Source organism: Rhipicephalus sanguineus, chromosome 4 (assembly GCF_013339695.2).
Source record: "Rhipicephalus sanguineus isolate Rsan-2018 chromosome 4, BIME_Rsan_1.4, whole genome shotgun sequence".
NCBI lineage: Eukaryota > Metazoa > Arthropoda > Arachnida > Ixodida > Ixodidae > Rhipicephalus > Rhipicephalus sanguineus.
The window spans coordinates 174,773,591-174,792,135 of NC_051179.1; the positions used below are offsets into that span (position 1 = coordinate 174,773,591).

Genomic DNA, 18,545 nt, shown 5'->3' on the forward strand with positions numbered 1-18,545 from the left:
TCTACGGGCAGGTCGTCCTTAGCGTAGGGCCTTCCATCGCTTCGGGCTCTTCTCGCAGCCGCTGTTGCCTTTCCCGTTCCCTAGTGTTGGGCTAACTGTTGCCTTCTTCCTTTTTAGTGGACCAGTGGAGGGTAGTGGGCAATAAGACCTTTTTGCAGGCTAGTTGGTTCATATCACTATACGGGTAGCCTACTGCGCAAGCACGAAGGGTAGAAGAGAGACAGGAAACAGCGCACCCTTCCAAATGTTTATTTTTTCAAAGGGATCCAGACCCATCCCAGCAATTCGCGGGGCATTCAGTAAAGTTATTTGACGGCAAACTAAAAAAGTGTTTATTTGTCCATCATCAATATCTGAAGAAGAAGCCAATGTATAGGCACACACACCACATGCGCCGCCCGTCTGCGCAAACCCCTAGCCTCTGTAATCACGGTTGCACAAGAAAAACGGCCACACGTATGCAAAAGAGAACGTTCAGGCACCACGCATCGCGCATATACCACACCAGCGCCTCCCCTATTTTTTGAGTGCCTAGGCGAATGCTCTCCATTTCTCTACGTGCTCTCCTCGGGTCGTCGAGCGCGTGCTCCACCTCCGCTCACCGCTGACATGGGGTAGCGCTGTGCGAGTAGACTGCGGGAAGCTGGCGCTCAACGGCCGCACGTATTACTAAGCTCACGAATCCTTGTTTCTATCCGAGTTTGATTGCGTTCGTGCTTCTCGCAGGCTTTCACAGGTACAGGGAGGATGGAAAGAAACGCGGAAATAGCGGCGCCCAATTTACACGACGTTCTGACCGTGGTGGCAACAAAAAGATCGTAGATGGTCTTTGATTGTATCATGGATGACTCCGTCTTTTCCTCAATCTACCACCACTTGACCACTCGTGGCAGCTTCGCCTTCTTGATAGATGTCATAGTTGACATGGTGGGACATGCGTGTATGGCGAACAGAAACGATAGGTAGTAACATGAAAATCATGAATGTTAAGTACAGCACGATTTACATGTGACGCTCATGGTGCGCTAGCGGCCGTTTCGCTAGACTATATCCAAGTTTGCGTGGCGCGACAGGACTTTATGACGAGCATAAATGACCGGTCTAAACATGAAAACCATGACACGCATTTCATGTAAAGCATGACTTACATTCTACGCTCATGTTGCCTTCGCGACCATTTCATTACCTCGATATATGTAAAGATCGGTACGGCATGGCGTGAGTGCATGAAGAATATAAATAAGTTTAGTATTGTATATACCACGATGTACCATCGTGAGCAATATGAGCTCGAACGCGCGAGCGCGTGGCCAATAGCCTCGAAACCTACATCGGCTGATTCGCAGCGGCCACTGTCAAAAACAACGTGGAAAGGGCGCCGGCCTTCTGCTAGCTGTTGACACTCCCGCAAAAACGGCAGCTTAAAGCTTGTCAGTAACTGCTAGCGGGGATATGAATTCACATCAACGCGCACAGCCACACCCAATGACCCATAAGGCTATGTAGCTGCTGAGAAATCGGCTGTGACGTAGCCTGCCGTGATGCACAGGCCATGCTTGTATTATATCTATAGTGGTGTCGGCTGAGCATTTCGACAGGCCTCTTTTATTTATTTCTTTTCGTGCAATCTTCTTTTGTTTTTTGCGTTTTCGTTGCTAGCGGCCGATGGCACACAGTCAGCTGCCGTTACGCAGCAACGCTACCGAAGCGGGTGTGCCAACAATCAGCGGAAGAGCGCTCCTCCTTTCCCCGCCGGTTGCGGGAGCGCCATCCACGTAACACGCTATCTCGGTTTTGAGGCTATTCGCCACGCGCTCGCGTGTTCGAGCTCATATTGCTCACGATAGTACGTTTCAATAGCACGGTATATACCAGATTGTACATGCATGTATACATGACAACCATGAGATAGTGAAAAAGATAACGCCATCTCCCACTAAAGGGAACCATGTGGGGATGCGAAGGAGCGCATGGGTCGACTTAACGTTCCGTTCATCACGGGCACCTTGCCCGATGTTATACACCATGAATTCACTGTAGTTGCTGTTGCTCCTCCCGAACTCTTGTTGGAGCATGGCACGCGGGTTCATCGCGCGTCTGTAGAATCTGGTTCCCCGACGCCATCACGTTCTTGCTGAGAGAGTATAAGGGGGAGACGCCACAGCGTCTTACCCAGTCCCTTACACAGGCCAGAACGCGCTAGCGCGTGCCAGCGCGTTCTGACTAGGATACAACGCGTTGGTTCATGGCGCGTCTGCAGAATCTCGTTGCCCGACGCCATCACATGATTGCTGAGAGAGTGTAAGGGGGAGAGGCCACATCGTCTTACCCAGCCCCTTACATAGGCCCGAACGCGCTAGCGCGTGCCAGCACACATGGTTTTGCCTGCGTTACGCCAAGGTAGGACAGCATACGGCAGCCCGGGCCCCTAAAGTGCTCTGCACGTATCATCATCAAGGCGGTCGAAGATTAAGAGGAAGAAGACTTCTTGGCGCGAGCGCGCGCTCAGATGGCTATGCTAGGTTGGACGGTCGCCGATGTAACTACGGACACAGCCAAGCGCAAAAGCTGCTTCGCATCTAAAACATGTAGAGACACGAATGCCTTGATTTTCCTCGAAAACAGACAATGCGTTCTATGCAGCTCCTCGCTCAGTGCTTCGCATTACATCGATTCTCACAGTGCGTAACATCTGCCGGATTTTTCGCTCTAAGCTTCCAGCCAAGCGCAAACAATATACCTCTTCGGCTGTGCCTCTTCGGGTCTACATGAAAGAAAGCCGGAGAGTTTGAGGGCTTATTTTGTTGTTTGTTAGACAGAACTTTAATTAGGACTAACAGAACATCATGTCAACGAAAGTGCACTGGATGTTATTCGTAGATATTATGATACAGATGTGCAGAAATTAAAGTGGAGGAAAAATTAATTTGCTGGTGGCAGGTACCGAACCTGCAACCTTCCAATAACGTGTCCTATGCTCTATCAATTTAGCTAAGGAGGCGGTAGTCCTCCCGTTCACTTTATCGGGTATACCAGTGCATTTAAACCTAGGAGTATTCGTCAGCGCCGCTCGTAGCCATGACGCTCACCGTCATGGCTACTTCAGCGGCACTGACGAACGGCGGTCGTGTTGAAGCGCCTTAAGTATGAGAAAGTTAGGGCAAATTGGCGACCCTTGGGAGAGGTCTTCATGCTGCAGCGCACATCAAATAACTGAGAACTATCATGGCAACGATGATGAAGTTTACATTGATTGATGCTTTCCCGTTCAAAATGCTTGCTTCCTGGTCCTGGGTTTCTGTTCCTGTAGTTTGAGATGACCGTTACGCAAGAGCAGAGCTAATCGCAAGCACAGATTCGTATATGCTGGTCACTACAGCCCGTAACTTCCACAAATATTTTTGCTTTGCTTTAACCTTTCATAATTTCCTTCTTTCAGTACGACATTTATAAATGAACAAAGAAGAGGATTGAACATTTTTATGGTTTTTTTTCGTTCATCGCGGAAATTTGCTGTGGTAATGACATGCTGGTGTCTCGCAATGTTCCTGTATTCCTCCTTTCTGTGCACATGATAATCATGGTAGAGGTCATATAAGAATTACCATTTACAACCGTTGAAATTACTGAATAGACAAGGTGACGCTCTATATGTAGCGTTCCTTCTTTTTCAGAGAACGCGCCATATGGTGTACGAGTGAACGCAATCAAGTAAGTACATGTAAAATATGACTGCGATTTTTGTGGAAGCGTCAGCCACTTGGGCTGCCAAATGTTCTATAGCCATGAAAGAAAATCAGGAAGCGATGGTCGCTCCAACATATTATTTTTTATTATTTACTCTTACTGTTGGCTTGTCGGCCGTTACAGGGTGGGTCAAAAGCAGCACTTTTGCATGTCGTACATTACACTAAAAAAAACAAAAAAGCACAATCGAGAAGAAAAAAAATACATAGGAAATCATACTACATAAGAAGAAAAAACGCAAGCGTACGTAAGAAACCATACATAAAATACTACACAAGAAAACATAAGCGTCCATAAGCGATATAGTTCGTATATACATTGATCAATCTATACAACACATAAATGCACAGTTAACAAGCGATGTTAGAAAATATAACCGACCATTACCGTACAAAAACACACAGCCGTACATAAGCGCAATAATCTGTACAAACACCCATCAAACAATACAAAACTAACACAATGGTAACGAATGAACTGAGACAACCAGAAAATAGAAAGCATGCGTAAATGCGTGCGTCTTTAATGGCCTGCTAGGTTATTTTCAAACTGATCTGCACTGATGCTTGCTCGCGTTAGTAGTGGCAATAAATTGTTTTCATTCTTTAATGGTTCTTGGGAAGAAAGAAATCGCCTCACTGTTAATGTGCATCTGAGCTATTTCGAAAGTATCAACTTTGCTTCTTCGCAATGTTCTACCTTGTCGTGCTATCATGTACTGACTGCTTTTGATGTTAAATTTGCTTTTAGTGAGGAGGTAAAAATCAATAATCTTGCTACGTGCCTGCGTTCAGCAAGCGTGGGCAAGTTTAGCAAACTGAGCATTTCGGTGACGGAATCTGTACGAGAGTATCGCGCTAGAATAAACCTTGCTGCTCGACGTTGAACTCTTTCCAGTCTCTGAATTAGCCCTGACTGATGAGGGTCCCAGATTGTACTAGCATACCTAGCGTGGGCCGCACGTAGGTCAAATAAGCTGTTAGTTTTACTGACTGTGAGGCTAAATGCAGTTTCCGTCGCAAGAACCAGAGCTTCTTTTCCGCAGTTTCGTATATTTTGCTAACATGGTAAGGCCAGCTTAATTCGTGGATATATTTACGCCTAAGTATTTCAGCACGTCAACTCTAGAAAGTACCGAGGAATTTGCTATGTAATTAAAGTAGAAGGTGTTACTTACTTTATTTGTTACGCGCAATAAGACAGTTTTATTCTCATTTATTTTCATTTTCCATTTGTCGCACCATTGTTCTACTGTCGTAAGAGCGTAACTGAGCAACTCCTGATCTTCCGGGCTATCAATTTCTTTGTACAATAGACAATCATCGGCGAATAGCCGTACTGTGATTCTTTCGTCAATTTCAGAGGCGATATCATTAACATAGACTAAGAATAGCACTGGGCGTAACAGGGACCCTTGCGGACACCTGACGTCACGTTCAACGGCTTTGATTTAATGTGTTTCACTTCTCTACGTACTGCGTTCTGCCCCGAAGGTACGCGGTTATCCATTTTACTATTTGTTCTTTTATTCCCATAACTGCCAGTTTCAGAAGCAATTCTGCATGTAGCGCTCTGTCGAATGCTTTCGACAGATCAAGGCAGATGGCATCTATCTGTTTCGTTTTGTTTAACGTCATGGCAAAGTCATTAATTGTTTCAGGAAGCTGTGTTGTTGTGGAAAGGCGGTGTCGAAATCCATGTTGGTTGGGAAAAAATGTGTTGGCATTTCCAGTGTACGTGTAAATTGACTTGGCTACAACGTGTTCTAGGAGCTTGCAGAAAACGGCGATCAGCGATATTGGACGATAGTTTTCAATGAACTGCTTATCACCAGACTTGTGTACAGGTATAACCTTTGCCTCAAGTCAATCATCAGGGATTCGGCATTCTGCGAGTGACGTGTCAAATTTAATCTTTACGTAATGAGCAACCTATTCCGCATACCTGTGCAGAAATGCGTACGGTATCTCATCAGGGCCTACTGACTTTTTTTACGTCAATATTCAGTAGTTGGACCACAATTTCCTCATGCGGGACTTCAACATCTGGCATTTTTTCCGAGCAAAACAATGAAAAGAGAGCGGATTCGACACCGGATTGTGACGGTGTAGAAAACACCGACTGAAAGAACTCAAAAGAACAAGCGATTACTGCAGGATCAGTAACCACTTTGTTGTTCACTACAATGCTAAGTGACTCGTCATCCTTTTTCTACATGTGACGCCAAAATTTATCAGGAGACTTTGTCATGAACTCTGTCACTGTTTCTTTGTAATATCTATTTTTGGCTTCTGTAATCATGGAACGCAGTTGTGCAGATAATTCAGTTATTTTTGCGCGGTCTTTTGTTACTTTGCGACTCTGGCAACTTATTCTACTCTTCAGTTGGATTATTTCTCTGCTTATCCAAGGGTTCCGCTTAGCTTTCCTTCCTTTCCGAAATCGTACAAAATTTTCGATACGGTGGAAGATAATATCATTGAAAGACTCCCACATGGCATTGACATCACCTTCAGAATCAAAACTGTCCAGTGCAAATGATCAAGTAGTCAAGGATACTTGTGTCAGCGGCCTCGAAAAAGTTGGGAACGTTCGCAATCGCCTCTTTATGTTTTTACATTCTTTCGTTATGAGTAATTTCGACAACGACAGCTTCATGGTCTGAGATGCCCTTATCAACTGACACTTCGAACTGGTCAAAGCGCCCGTCCAGGAATACCCGGTCCAAAATAGACGGACTTTCCCCCGATTTTTGCGTACTTTGGCAGGGGTCATAGGGGAATGCAATGTCTAGGAGTAAATCGCAGTGCGTCTGTTCCCGGCACTCTGTTATGAACGTGTCCCAGTTAATTGCAGGTAAATTGAAGTCGCCGTTAGGAACAGCCGGCAGTTGCGCTTTTTGTTTGCTTCTATGTAACTCTGCATCGACTCTAAAAATGAGAGAGGTGAGTTTGGTGGTCGGTAAACAGTGCCGGAAAGGACTAGTGACGTTCCAATATGCATACCACACCAAACACTTTCGTTTCCTCCAATGCCGCCTAGTGTTTTGAATTCAACATCTTTGTTCAATATTATTGCAACGTCGCCTCCTCGAGACTGTCGATCCGGATGCACTATCTTGTATCCGGGAGGTATTATCTCACTATCTTGAATCTCTGAACGCAACCACGTCTCCATGATTGTAACTACGTGAGGATCATAAATGACTAATATGTATTCTAAGTCTGCCGTCTTATTGGCGATACTTCCGGCATTAAAGTTGACTAGCCGGAATTCCTGATGCCCTCTCCATTTCGTTCAATCCTGGCTTGCTGCTGACCACGGTGTAAGAATATACTCAGGTGATGACACCCTTCCCCCAACGCATGGGAAACCGCAGTCCACGCGCGTCCAGATAATGTTCGGGTTCTTATCAGATGATTTGCAGTTTCATCGGCGCCGTCTTGGAGGGCGCTACGAAAAGCGGGGCAGTCGTCTCCATAGCAACGCGTATGCTGCTGATAACGTGCATTTTTTGTGCCATTTTGTTGGATAGTGAGCTTCTTCGATTTACCAAGTCCCGGACACGTCCCGGACCAGTCGCCGGCGGCCCGCGGACGCCTCGGTTCAAAGGTAACTACGTCACGTTGCGCCGTTATCACGTGATCCAAGAGTCCCGAGCCGCCAGACGGGCCGTCTGCGCACTCGTGCTTGAAATACTGCGGCCGCGTCCACTATGGCGTCTGCTACGCCGTCTGCTCTGTCTATGGCTGCAACACCAGTCACAACACCGACCCAATTCCGACCGCAACGACGGTTAGGTCGTGAATGATACCTGTTTGCGTTGTGGCACAGCTTACCAAGCAAACTACTGCAGCGCGTGCGCATCGAAGACGCGCGTGGGCGTTCCGTCGCTGTTTTTTCTCGCGAGCACCGCGCGTGTTTCCCCGACCTTCAGAAATACGGACATGCTCGACGCGGCTCGCAACGCCGACCACAAGAAATTGGTGCGACAACAATGCGAAATCCGGAAACGTACGAGAAGCGGACAGCAAAGCAAGAAGAGAGCAAGAGCACGTCGAAAACTTCCCGTGTCCAACTTAAGATGGCCGCACGCGTGACGCACCGCGCCGTCGTCCGCCAGCTGCCAGAAAGAAATCGTTCGGACAGTCCCGGGCCGTCCGCAGGCCGCCAGGCACGCGAAAAACGAAGATGCGTCCGAGCGGTCCCGGACCAGAGGGCGGAGCTTCCGGTTGGTCCCCGAGAAAAACGAATGTAGCGCCGGCGTCCGGGGCCGTCCGGAGCCGTCCGGGACTTGTAAATCGAAGAAGCTCAATGTGCATCCGCCAAGCGGCGTCGAGAGGCGAAATCGATAGAGCAACAGGAGAGGGCACGGCGAGCGCGGCGCACTCTGCCTCAAGCCACTACATGGCGCACCGTTCAACGGACCGACCACCGAACATTTTCTGGCCGCTTAGGCGCGCGCAATGTCAACACCTGAATATTCTTACACCGTGCTGCTGACAGCGCGTTGTTATTACGCTTGATTTTTCTCGACGGTTCTTTTCGTCGTCCCAAGTGAGCATATCAGGATCGATGAACAGTTTATCATAATCAAGACGTACGCGCTGCCCTCGCTTTCGTTCATCCTGCGCAGAATTCCAGAGAAGCTTGCGCTCGTATATGCCACTTCCCTTCAGTTTCTTACAGTTATTTATATGCTTTTGATTTTTCTCTGGAGTCGTAAAGCTTCAGAATAACAGGTCGCGGCCTGGTCTGCCGCTTGCCCATCCTCTGAATTAGCTCAACTGTACGCAGGGTTACGTTCAGCTGTTTATCAAATAAATCGCTAAGCACTTTTGTAGTTCTTCCGTTGTTTCTTTTTCGCCCTCCGGAATTCCAAAAACTAAGAGGTTATTTCATCGGCTTCTGTCTTCAAGTGACACAAGCCTATTGTGCAGCGTCTTTACAGTCGCGTTCATGGTTCTGTTTGCCTTATTCAAGCCGGCTATCACTTTGCCTTGGTCCTTGACCACCTGTACCGCTTTCTTGAGTTGTTTTCTTCTTTCGCCCAATGCGGCTAAATCAGTTATGATGGCCTGTTGCCCTTCAAACAGTTCTTTCAAGAGCGCTGGCGTGTTAGGACCTGGATTTGTTTCGATCTCACAAGGTAGCAACATACACAAAGAAGCGAATGACAAGTAAAGCACTTTCGGGCACGGCAGCACTACAATGAAGCAATTATCGTTATTGTAACCTTAGTACGAATAGAAACCAACCTGTTCAAGGAATAGAAGCCGAGTTACAAATGACATGGCTTCTGCTGTGCCACCGTGCCCACTGATGCAGGCTGGTGAGTCCGCTGCCTTTATAGGACAGGACGAAGTTCCCGTGATCCCTCCGTAGTATCCGGCGCCGATGGTGTCGCTGACAGGGACTTCCAACTTGAGAATGGTCCTATCAGGAACCGGTCCGGCGATACACGTGTTGAATACGTTATGGCAGGATGCGCAGATCAAAAGCACCTGTTCAAGGCACAGAAGACGAGTTACAGGTGACATGGCTTCTGCGCTGCCACCGTGCCCACTTCAAGTTACGATTTGGCCTCGGTAAACATTCCTGAATAGTCCAAGAGATACCTTCGCACCACACGATTTTGTCGACTTTCAACATGAGAAGCGGCAAGGGAACAAAATTGCAAAATTGGTCAGAAGTGCGCCAATTGCAACATAGTGGCATTTTTTCCACTGTCCGACGTGTTTGCAATTGTTTTGCCAACATCATCGCCGTGTTTTCATGCTTGTACCTATCATCGCGCTTGAATTTTTGGATCGTTCATACAGCTGCGTGAAGCAGGCCTGACAGGACCGATATTGCTATGCACTGGGTAGACATTTCTAAGTGACATTTGGCGGGAAAAGATGGAAAAGCTGTTCTGTTCGACTTTATTGGGCATGTTTCTGAATGAAAATAGATGAAGGTGTCGTTTAACAGGAAATGTATTATATAGGGTACTCCAGCTAACCCTAGCCAAGGTAAAAAATGCATCTTGCTGATTCTTGTATGGAGTTCATCACGCTATATTTTGTGCGCTGCTTAATTGCCTAATTCGGTAAGATTGACTGATTAACTTATGAAGTAGCGAAGCTAGGCAAAAAAATTACGAGTAGAAAGTTGTAGATATGTCTGCAAAACGTCCGATTAGGTAGTTTCTAACTTACAATGTATTAAGTATTAGTGTTGCTCTACTTACTACGCATTCGCACGAAATTCAAACGTTTACTATATATATATATATATATATATATATATATATATATATATATATATATATATATATATATATATATATATATATATATAAGAGGGAAATTAAGAAGTATGAAATAAATTGACAAAACGTTTTCATCTTGGGACTGAAGACGACATATATATATATATATATATATATATATATATATATATATATATATATATATATACATATATATATGTCGTCTTCAGTCCCAAGATGAAAACGTTTGGTCAATTTATTTCATACTTCTTAATTTCGCTCTTAAGCATACGACAAAAAATTTATTTGGCATGAACGATTTAAAAAACTCCTGAAATTTGGCTGTCCCCTAGCGGGGCCTTTGGGACTTCACAGGTCTGGATGTCCACAAAGCAGTTTCTGTTGTATAAGCAAAGGAAAACACCACGCTTGAGGCATTTCGCTCTAGATTTGACTTTGCACTCTTAATTTCTGCATTTCCCATCTGATCGACCCGTTGGGTGTCCAGAGCAGTGACCTGTAGTTTCATACATCACATTGTCGGAGGTAACGGAATGATCTTGCACCTCTGTCAACCAGACGGCCTTACTTTGTCATTTTATTCTTTTCTTCCATATTCTTAACGTTGTCTCTTGGACACAGAGGTGGCCCCTTGTATTAGATAAATTGTTATCTTCATTTTGAATTCAAGTAGGACAAGTTTTTGTGTTTCGAGACAATTGCTTGCTCACAGTCCCTTTTATATTTCATCCACCCTTTACAAGATAGAATATCTTAAAAATTGCGCAGCTTGCACTAGTGGCGCAAAAATGCGTCACAGAGAAGCTGTGATTGAGTGGTTATATAGAATGATTAGTTACATAAATTGAAAGCAAGGGTATAGAGAAGAGAAGGAGAAAGGGTGAAGCATAGCATAACCATGTATAGTATAGCATTGTAGCGTTGCTTTAAGGCAATTCACTCTGACATTGAGCCAGACAAAGACGGATGTCGTCCGCCATTTATTAGCCCTGTTCTAACCCCACCCTCTTCTTCTTCATCCTGATCGCTTTCCGCTGACTCTTAAGGCACAGATCGCTTCACTCTCCCGGACTTCATTGTTTACACTTCCTGGTGCAATATGTCGACATATTGGTGATTGAGGCACACTCTTTCTGCCCATAGACTCCCAGGTACCAGATGGTCTTCAAGATAGTATGTTGCGAAGACGTCTTGAAGACTTGAAAGGGCCCACAAAACTTACCGTTCGAGCTTCCTATTCTTTTCAGCACTAGAACGTAGTCCTCAGGTCGTACGTCTGGTATGTCAATGCTCCATCTGCTGTCGCAGTTCCTCTTCCTTCTCTTTTTGTAGGCATCCTGCTGTTTTTCAGTCTTCTTTCTCTCAAAAAGAACCAGGTTTTCAAGAAGGCTCGCGGTCAGCTGGAAGCACCGGTACAGTCCTTGAAGCAGCAGAAAGAGGCCTGCATCCCAGACCACTTGTGCAAGAACGGTTGTGATGTCTCACAGCGGCTTCGATGCAGCACTTCCAACCACTTGGAAAGTTCGGGTACATCATCATGTACCGCCTCACGTCTCGTATAGCATGCCACTAGCAGCTGGGTGGAATGGTCAGCAAAACTTGATCGTCATTTTGTGATCGTTCGCCCATTTCGAAAGCTTTGTGCTGCGGAAAGCCGGACCATTGTCGTACACTAATGTCTTCGTATACTAAAAACACTCTGCCTTCAGTAGAGCCATGACGCTGTTGGCTTCTTCCTTTCCTGCCCTAGCCGTAACCATCCTGGTGCATTTAATACCGAGCAGGAAAGCTTGCGTCTTGCTGACCCCTTCCCCTTTCTTTTTGAGCTCCGCGAAGTCCATGCGAACAACGTCGAATGGGACACTGGGGTGCTCTCTTGTTATCATTACGTTCGTGCGCTGCTTGAACTTGACTTTGTTCGTTTCACACTCATGGCAGGTGCTAATGTACGTCCTGATGTCATTTTTTTCTAAATGGCCACGTAAATCTTTTCAGGAGTTTTCTGTGCATACGCCAAAAGCCGCCATGTCCGTCTGATTACGGGATATCGTGGCAAAGATGCAGAATCTTGGCAATCATTGTATGTGGGACATGGTATTCTCCAAAAATGAATTTCATATCTTCGGTACCTTCCCAGAGCTTTGTGTTATTGATTCGAAAAGGCTTGTCAACTGCGGTTGATATCAGAAGCCTGGATAGTGCATCCGAATTAGGGAGTAGAGGACCTGGACCATGTGACACGACAGAATCAAACTGTTGCAGATAATTTACCCACCTTGCGATGCGGCCTCTTGGTTCTTGGTTGTGTCATACCGAGAAGGTGAGTCAATGCTTGGTGGTATGTAAAGAGAGTAAGTTTTGCACCCTCAAGGTACGTTTGAAAATACTGCACAGCTTTCAATACGACCAGCACTTCCTTTCCTGTGGTCGACTAGTTAACTTCAGCCGCCTTCAGTGTATAGCTGTAATACCCTGCTACATAGTGATTTTGGTGATACAAGTCTGATAGGCTCTGGTATAAGAGTGCTCCAGTCGCATAATGTGGTGCATCTGTATTCAGCACAAACGGCAAGGAGAACTCCGGTATCCGTAGCATAGGGCCCGACGATACTATTTTCACAAGCTCAGACTAAGCCCTTTCACAGTCGCCATCCCACTTGAACGGTAACCTTTCTGGGTTAAGCGTGTCAGACATCTTGTTTAATAGCATAGTCTTTAATGAAGGACCGAAAGTGTCCGTCCAGACCCAGGAAAACACGCAATGAATGTATGTCATTGGGTTTTACCAATTTTGAGATTCTCTCAATGGATTCCTGCTTTATGCTTTTCGTGGACTCGTTGAAGACCCTTCCGAGGTTTTTCCGGTGCTCTTCTTTTGTTTTCGAATAAACACATATATTGTCGATGCAAACGTTGCAGAATACGCCCAAGTACGTCTTCAGGGTTTCGTTCATGATATTTTGAAACCAGGCTGGGCAATACATCCACCGGAACTGTAGCTGGTAATATTCATATAAGTGAAACGGTGTACGCAGTGTACTTCTATGTGTCTTCTTTCAATGGAATTTGCGAGAAGCCTTTGAAAAGGTCTAGTCCTGAAAAGCAACGGCAACCACCGGTCTTGTCTATGATGTCATCAATCCTAGGCATTGGGTATGTTATCAACTGAGTTTGGTTGTTGAGAGCCCTGTAATCTGCACACAGACGAAAAGTGCTGTCTTCTTTCGGAGCAATAGTTCTTGGCGATGCAAATGGCGACGCCGAAAGTCGAATAATGCCAGCATCTAGCACCGCTTGTAACTCTGATCTCAACCATAGCTCTTTTTTCGCGACATATTATATGGACTTCTTCGAACAATTGTTTTGTCTTCGAGGTCAAAAGGAACCTTATGAAACTTTATTGCTGGAGGGTAGTTTCCTTTACCAAAACTCTGCGTACTTGGTTTGTATGTCTTCCTCGCAGTAAATTTATCTTTAGCGTACAGGCGAATCTCTCTCTCATCTTTTCTTCCTAGGTGGTCTTCGATAATATCCTTGTCGTCCCAGTAAATGTTATCTTTGACTTTTTCTGTGGGGGCGAGATAGTGTAAACTGGTAAGTGACAACCTGGTACAGCACCAAGGCGTCGGTTGTAATTTTGTGGCCTTGCAATTCGAGAACTACAGATGCCCATTCATTACAGGAACTCACAGTCGCATCGCATCCCAGAAAGCGAAGGGTCGTTCCAGCATGCAGGCGGCTGATGTCTACGAGCCTCTTGTTCATTATCGACACGGATACTCCAGTGCCCACGAGAAGTTTCATTTCTCGTCATTGACTGTAACAGGAACGTGAAGCAAGCAAGTGGACACGACGTATAGTGTATCATACAAGCCTGTCATTTCAGGCTTTTCATCGACCTCGGGTTCTCTTGGCGGTAACAGTTGAGGTATCACCATAAACAGAGGGGCGCGATACTTCGGCACACATAAAAAGGTGGACACGGGACGACGCGCCACCTTTTTCTTTGTGTGCTATAATATCGCGCCCCTCTGTTTATCATGATCAAACACCAACTGGCCCAACTTTTTACTTTACAGTCGAGGTACTGACAGTGTGTCAAGATGGCCGTTGCTATCATGGTATGAGTTTTCCTTCAGACAAGGTGACGAGCTTGACACATGAACCAACTGTTCGTGGGCGTTCACTTCACGTAGTGCGCTCAGTTCAGCTGAGTTAGAAACGTGTCCTGTTTTACAAGAGGGTAGTTCTTGCGGCAATTCAGCTTTCGACAACACGAATTCCAGGCACTGTAGGAAATCTTCACATGTATTCGGGACTCTAATCTAAATTTGGCTTCGTAGATCGACGCATAGCCCTTGCATAAATAAAGCAACAGCTACCGGTTGTGCGAGCTTAGTCACCGCTTCGTACAAGCGCCGTTTCTCAACGTATTCTAGTAATGAACCACAACAGTAGGTAAAGCGCAGAGCAGCGTCCTGGCATTCCACAGAATTTGCGATGGAAAATCGGCAAAAAGATCCTTTTCCAGTTTTGCCAGCATGCTGGTGGTTGAAGCAGCAGTTGCATGTCGTGCCACTTTTGATCTACACCACGAAGATAGAGGCGCGTATTCTCAATCTTCAAGACTTCAGAGACCCACCCAATTTTTCGCGTGCATATTCGTATTCGTAAAACGAAAGCCAGTAGTTGGGGCTCGTGGAGTTTTCCTCAAAAATGTCTGGTTCTACAATGTTTCGTCAGTGGTCATGTAATCTCAGTGCGTTTGCGATAAATACAGTCTGCTGTGTCATCTGTCGTTGCTGTTCTTCGATGATGTTCACGAAATTCCTCACCTCCATCGAGGTTTTCTCTTGAACGATGCGTCAGCCCGAAAGCTCCGAGACCCAGTCCACGAGCTCGTCCAGCTTGAGGACCAGCCTGGCGGATACCGTCTCTAGAAGTTCTTCGCGGTTGCTCGAAGCTTCTTGCATCACCAACTTGGCGAGAATGGCGGTTGTCGCATTGCGGGCAAGGTTCTTCGCTGGCTCACCTTCCACTGGTAGCTGGTGAAGGCTATCTCACTTGATGATACTCGATCGAAGAAGAATGTCACCCACCTGTTCGCTTGGCGGCTGCGCCAAAATGTTGCGTTCCTTTAAGGTAATTCTCTCAGACATTGAGCTACACAAAAACGGGTGTGGTCGGCCATTTATTATTTCTGTTCTATTATTGTTTTTGTTGTTGTGCCTCTACACATGGCGCATATCCACACTGGGGGATTGGCAAAGAATCGTTGTTATATCGTTGATATATATTGAGTACTTGATATATTCCATCAACGTCCGATGGCTCTGGAGGCAGTCCGCGTGGCACACCGGGTACCGGGGTTGAGGGGTGCAGCGCAGGATGCTTGAGGATGGATGATGGTATGTCAACACGCGATGGGAACAGTGACTGGGCAGCACTCTTGCGCTTGTTCTGTAGAACCTTCTCACCCAACATCAGCGTGCTGGACAGACTGAGCTTCATTATGTCGATCCTTTGCAAGCCTCCCATGATGTGCTGCATGTCCTCTCCTTTCAGCACGTCTGGTCTAACCATCTGAGGCTCCTTTTCGTTCTATCCGGGTTCCCTTTCTCTGGCTGCTTTTCCATTCTTACCGAGAAGACAGAGGCGTGTATTGGCATCTTCTCGATGGGTATCTCGTGTCATTGCGGTTCCTGCTACCTTACGCTTCTCACTCGGCGCAAGGTGATCCGCCGCGCATTTTGGAAACGACTGTTCTTGAAGCCCCACAAGAGTATTCGTTAGGTTGGCGGGCATGGTGAAACGCCCTATGGGCTCGTCCGGTTTCTTCACAGGATGCGCGTCAGGCAGGAGAGAAGCTCGCATCTGCAAGTGTCCAAGCGAAAGCGAACTTCGGGCCAGCTGCTGGAACTGAGCTGAATTTGGAGTTGTCAAGGCGTCTCTGATTGATCGCCTAGATGGTCAACAGTGACGACGGCCCAGCGGTTACCAGCCGACATCAGAGGAAGTGGTCCATACAAATCAGTACCCACGGGCCCAAACGGATGGTTAGGACAAAGTAATAGTTGTAGACCGGCTGGCGACACGCGCGTTGAAGGTTTTCGGCGTTGGCAATCGAGGCAACAGCGAACGAATTCTTTCTGCACATAGCGGTACATCACTCGCCAGAAGTATCGTTGTTGAATGCGGTGGTAAGTTTTAGATATCTCAGGGTGCGCGCATTGCGGATCAGAGTGGAAGAACTCGCATATTTCAGAACGCAGACTGCGGGGCACCACTAGTAGCCACTGGCGGCAGTCGGCGTTGTAATTGCGTCGGTGCAGTTGGTCGCCACGGATGGCGAAATAGTGGGCTTGACGACGCAACGCGAGAGTGGATGGTGTTGGCGACGGATGAGTGAGCAAGTCGATCAGCGAGCTGATCCATTTATTCTTGCGCTGTAGCGATAGTGTGAACGTTGATGGAAGAAACAGCAATGTAAGATACTGACCAGGGGGCATTGTCGTCAGGCAAGAAGCGCGAAAAGGCGTCGGCGTCAGCATGCTGGCGTCCGTAGCGCTACAGCACGCTGATGTCGTAGACGTGCAGGCGTAGTGCCCAGCGGGCGAGACGGCCTGATGGATCCTTAATTCACGACAACCAGCATAGTGCATGACGGTCAGTGACGACATCAAATGGGCGACCATACATATAGGGTCGGAACATTGTAAGTGCCCAGATGATCGACAGGCACTCTTTTTCCGTGACGGTGTAATTGGTGTGGGCTCGAGCCTAGGACTGTCAGCTGCCATGCGGCAAATCAGCACTTCTTCAGATTCAGTTGGAGGCCGGCGTTGCCAAACGGGTCAAAACATGCCACAGACGTTGCAGATGCGTTGAAAAGTCCGGAGCGAAAACGACGACGTCGTCCACGTAACACAAACATGTACATCATTTCAAGTTGTGCAGAACGGTGTCCATCATGCACTCGAAGGTCGCGGGCGCATTACACAGACCAGACGGCATGACGTTGAACTCGTACAAGCGGTCGGGCGTGATAAATTCTGTCCTCGGTCGTGCGTCAGTACCGCGAGCGCAAATGGAGAGGTAAAAAGAATTTTGCTCCTTCGAGGCTTAGTAAAGTGAAGCTTTCGGCTAGTTGGTTTTGCATAATGACAGCGTTGGAGGCTGTCACTCACGTCGTCTATTCGCGGCAGTGGACAAACATCCTTGCGGGTGATTTTGTTGAGCCGTCGGTAGTCCACACAGGACCGCACAGAACCGTCATCACAACGAGAACAATGGGATACGCCCATGAGCTGTCCGAGGGCCGAATTAGATCGCGTCGAAGCATGTCGTCGACTTGCTCATTAATTACCCCACCTTCTGCGGGAGACACGAGATATGGACGCTGCCGCAGTGGGGGCTGGGCGCCAGTGTCGATACGATGCGTAACAGTGGCGTGCGGCCGAGAGAAAATTGGGCATCATCGAAAGAAAAACGAAAGCCTTCCAACAGGCACACAAGCTGGGAACGCTGGATCGACGTAAGGTTGTGAGCAATGGAGGGGCCAAATTAGTGATGCAGAACTATCGATGGTACTATCAATACTATCGATAGCTGAGTCACTATCGAGCTATCGAAGGTAAAAAATACTATCCATAGAGTTATCGATAGTAAGGTCGGTGGTATTATCGATATTATAAAATAACAGCACGAACTCATTGCAGAATAAAGTTGGTTTGCCCGTGGGCGTGGTACATAGGGGAGCCGGAGGAGCAGGCTGAATGGCAAGAAAGTCGACATGCTTGTGTTCTTCACCAGAGTGCTTAGCTCACACATGATTATAAAGTAAAACTCTTCAATTGTAGCGGAAAGGAAGCCGTTACATGTGGTGGAACTGCGCTGCTTCAAATTTATATTGCATTTTATGATTTCAAATTTTAAAAAATGTCAAGAACTAAGTTTGTTAATTGTAAGGTGTACATGGTTCCATTCGAACATTAATTTATTGATGGACATATTCCGCCATTTTTACTGCCAAAATATTTCACTTCTCTCCCCAGAAATTGCTCATACATTAGGCGAAGTTAATGGTAGGCTGTCGCAAATATTTTGGCAATATGGCCGGCCAGCAACAGCACCATTATTCACACCACTATCGACAGTATTGTCCCGTGGTTGTGACGGTGCAAAATGCTGCAGCAAGACTGGGAAATACGGAGCTCTTCATTTTTGGCGAACTTGTGCCCAAAACTCAAAATACAAGTTATGCACGCTGTGTACTGATGGCGGAGAGAATAGTCGTCGGCCGTCGAGCAATCTGCCAAGCGGTAAAGCGCGTCAGCGTTTATGCATGCGCTATCGAAGATTTCATCGTTGTCGCTGGTGGCCACGTAAGCTGTCGAATAAACTTGACTATTCGCGTCCGGCGCGTAATCCTAATAGAATTATCTCAAACAATCGTGAAGCTTGTCAAACATTGCGGCGCGGTTTGCGACAAACGTTGCTAACAGTCGTTGTGGGTTGAACCCGA

At 46.7% G+C, this 18,545-nt stretch overlaps 1 protein-coding gene across 1 annotated transcript in view; it reads left to right on the forward strand.

Annotated features, from left to right (window-relative positions):
- The window catches only part of LOC119390907 (protein FixR-like), a 90,119-nt gene that overhangs the window by 46,376 nt on the left and 25,198 nt on the right, over positions 1-18,545 (forward strand). Inside the window, exon 4 of the mRNA XM_037658612.2 lies at positions 3,675-3,711. Coding sequence (XP_037514540.2) covers positions 3,675-3,711 — 37 coding nt within the window. The remainder of the gene's footprint in view (positions 1-3,674; positions 3,712-18,545) is intronic.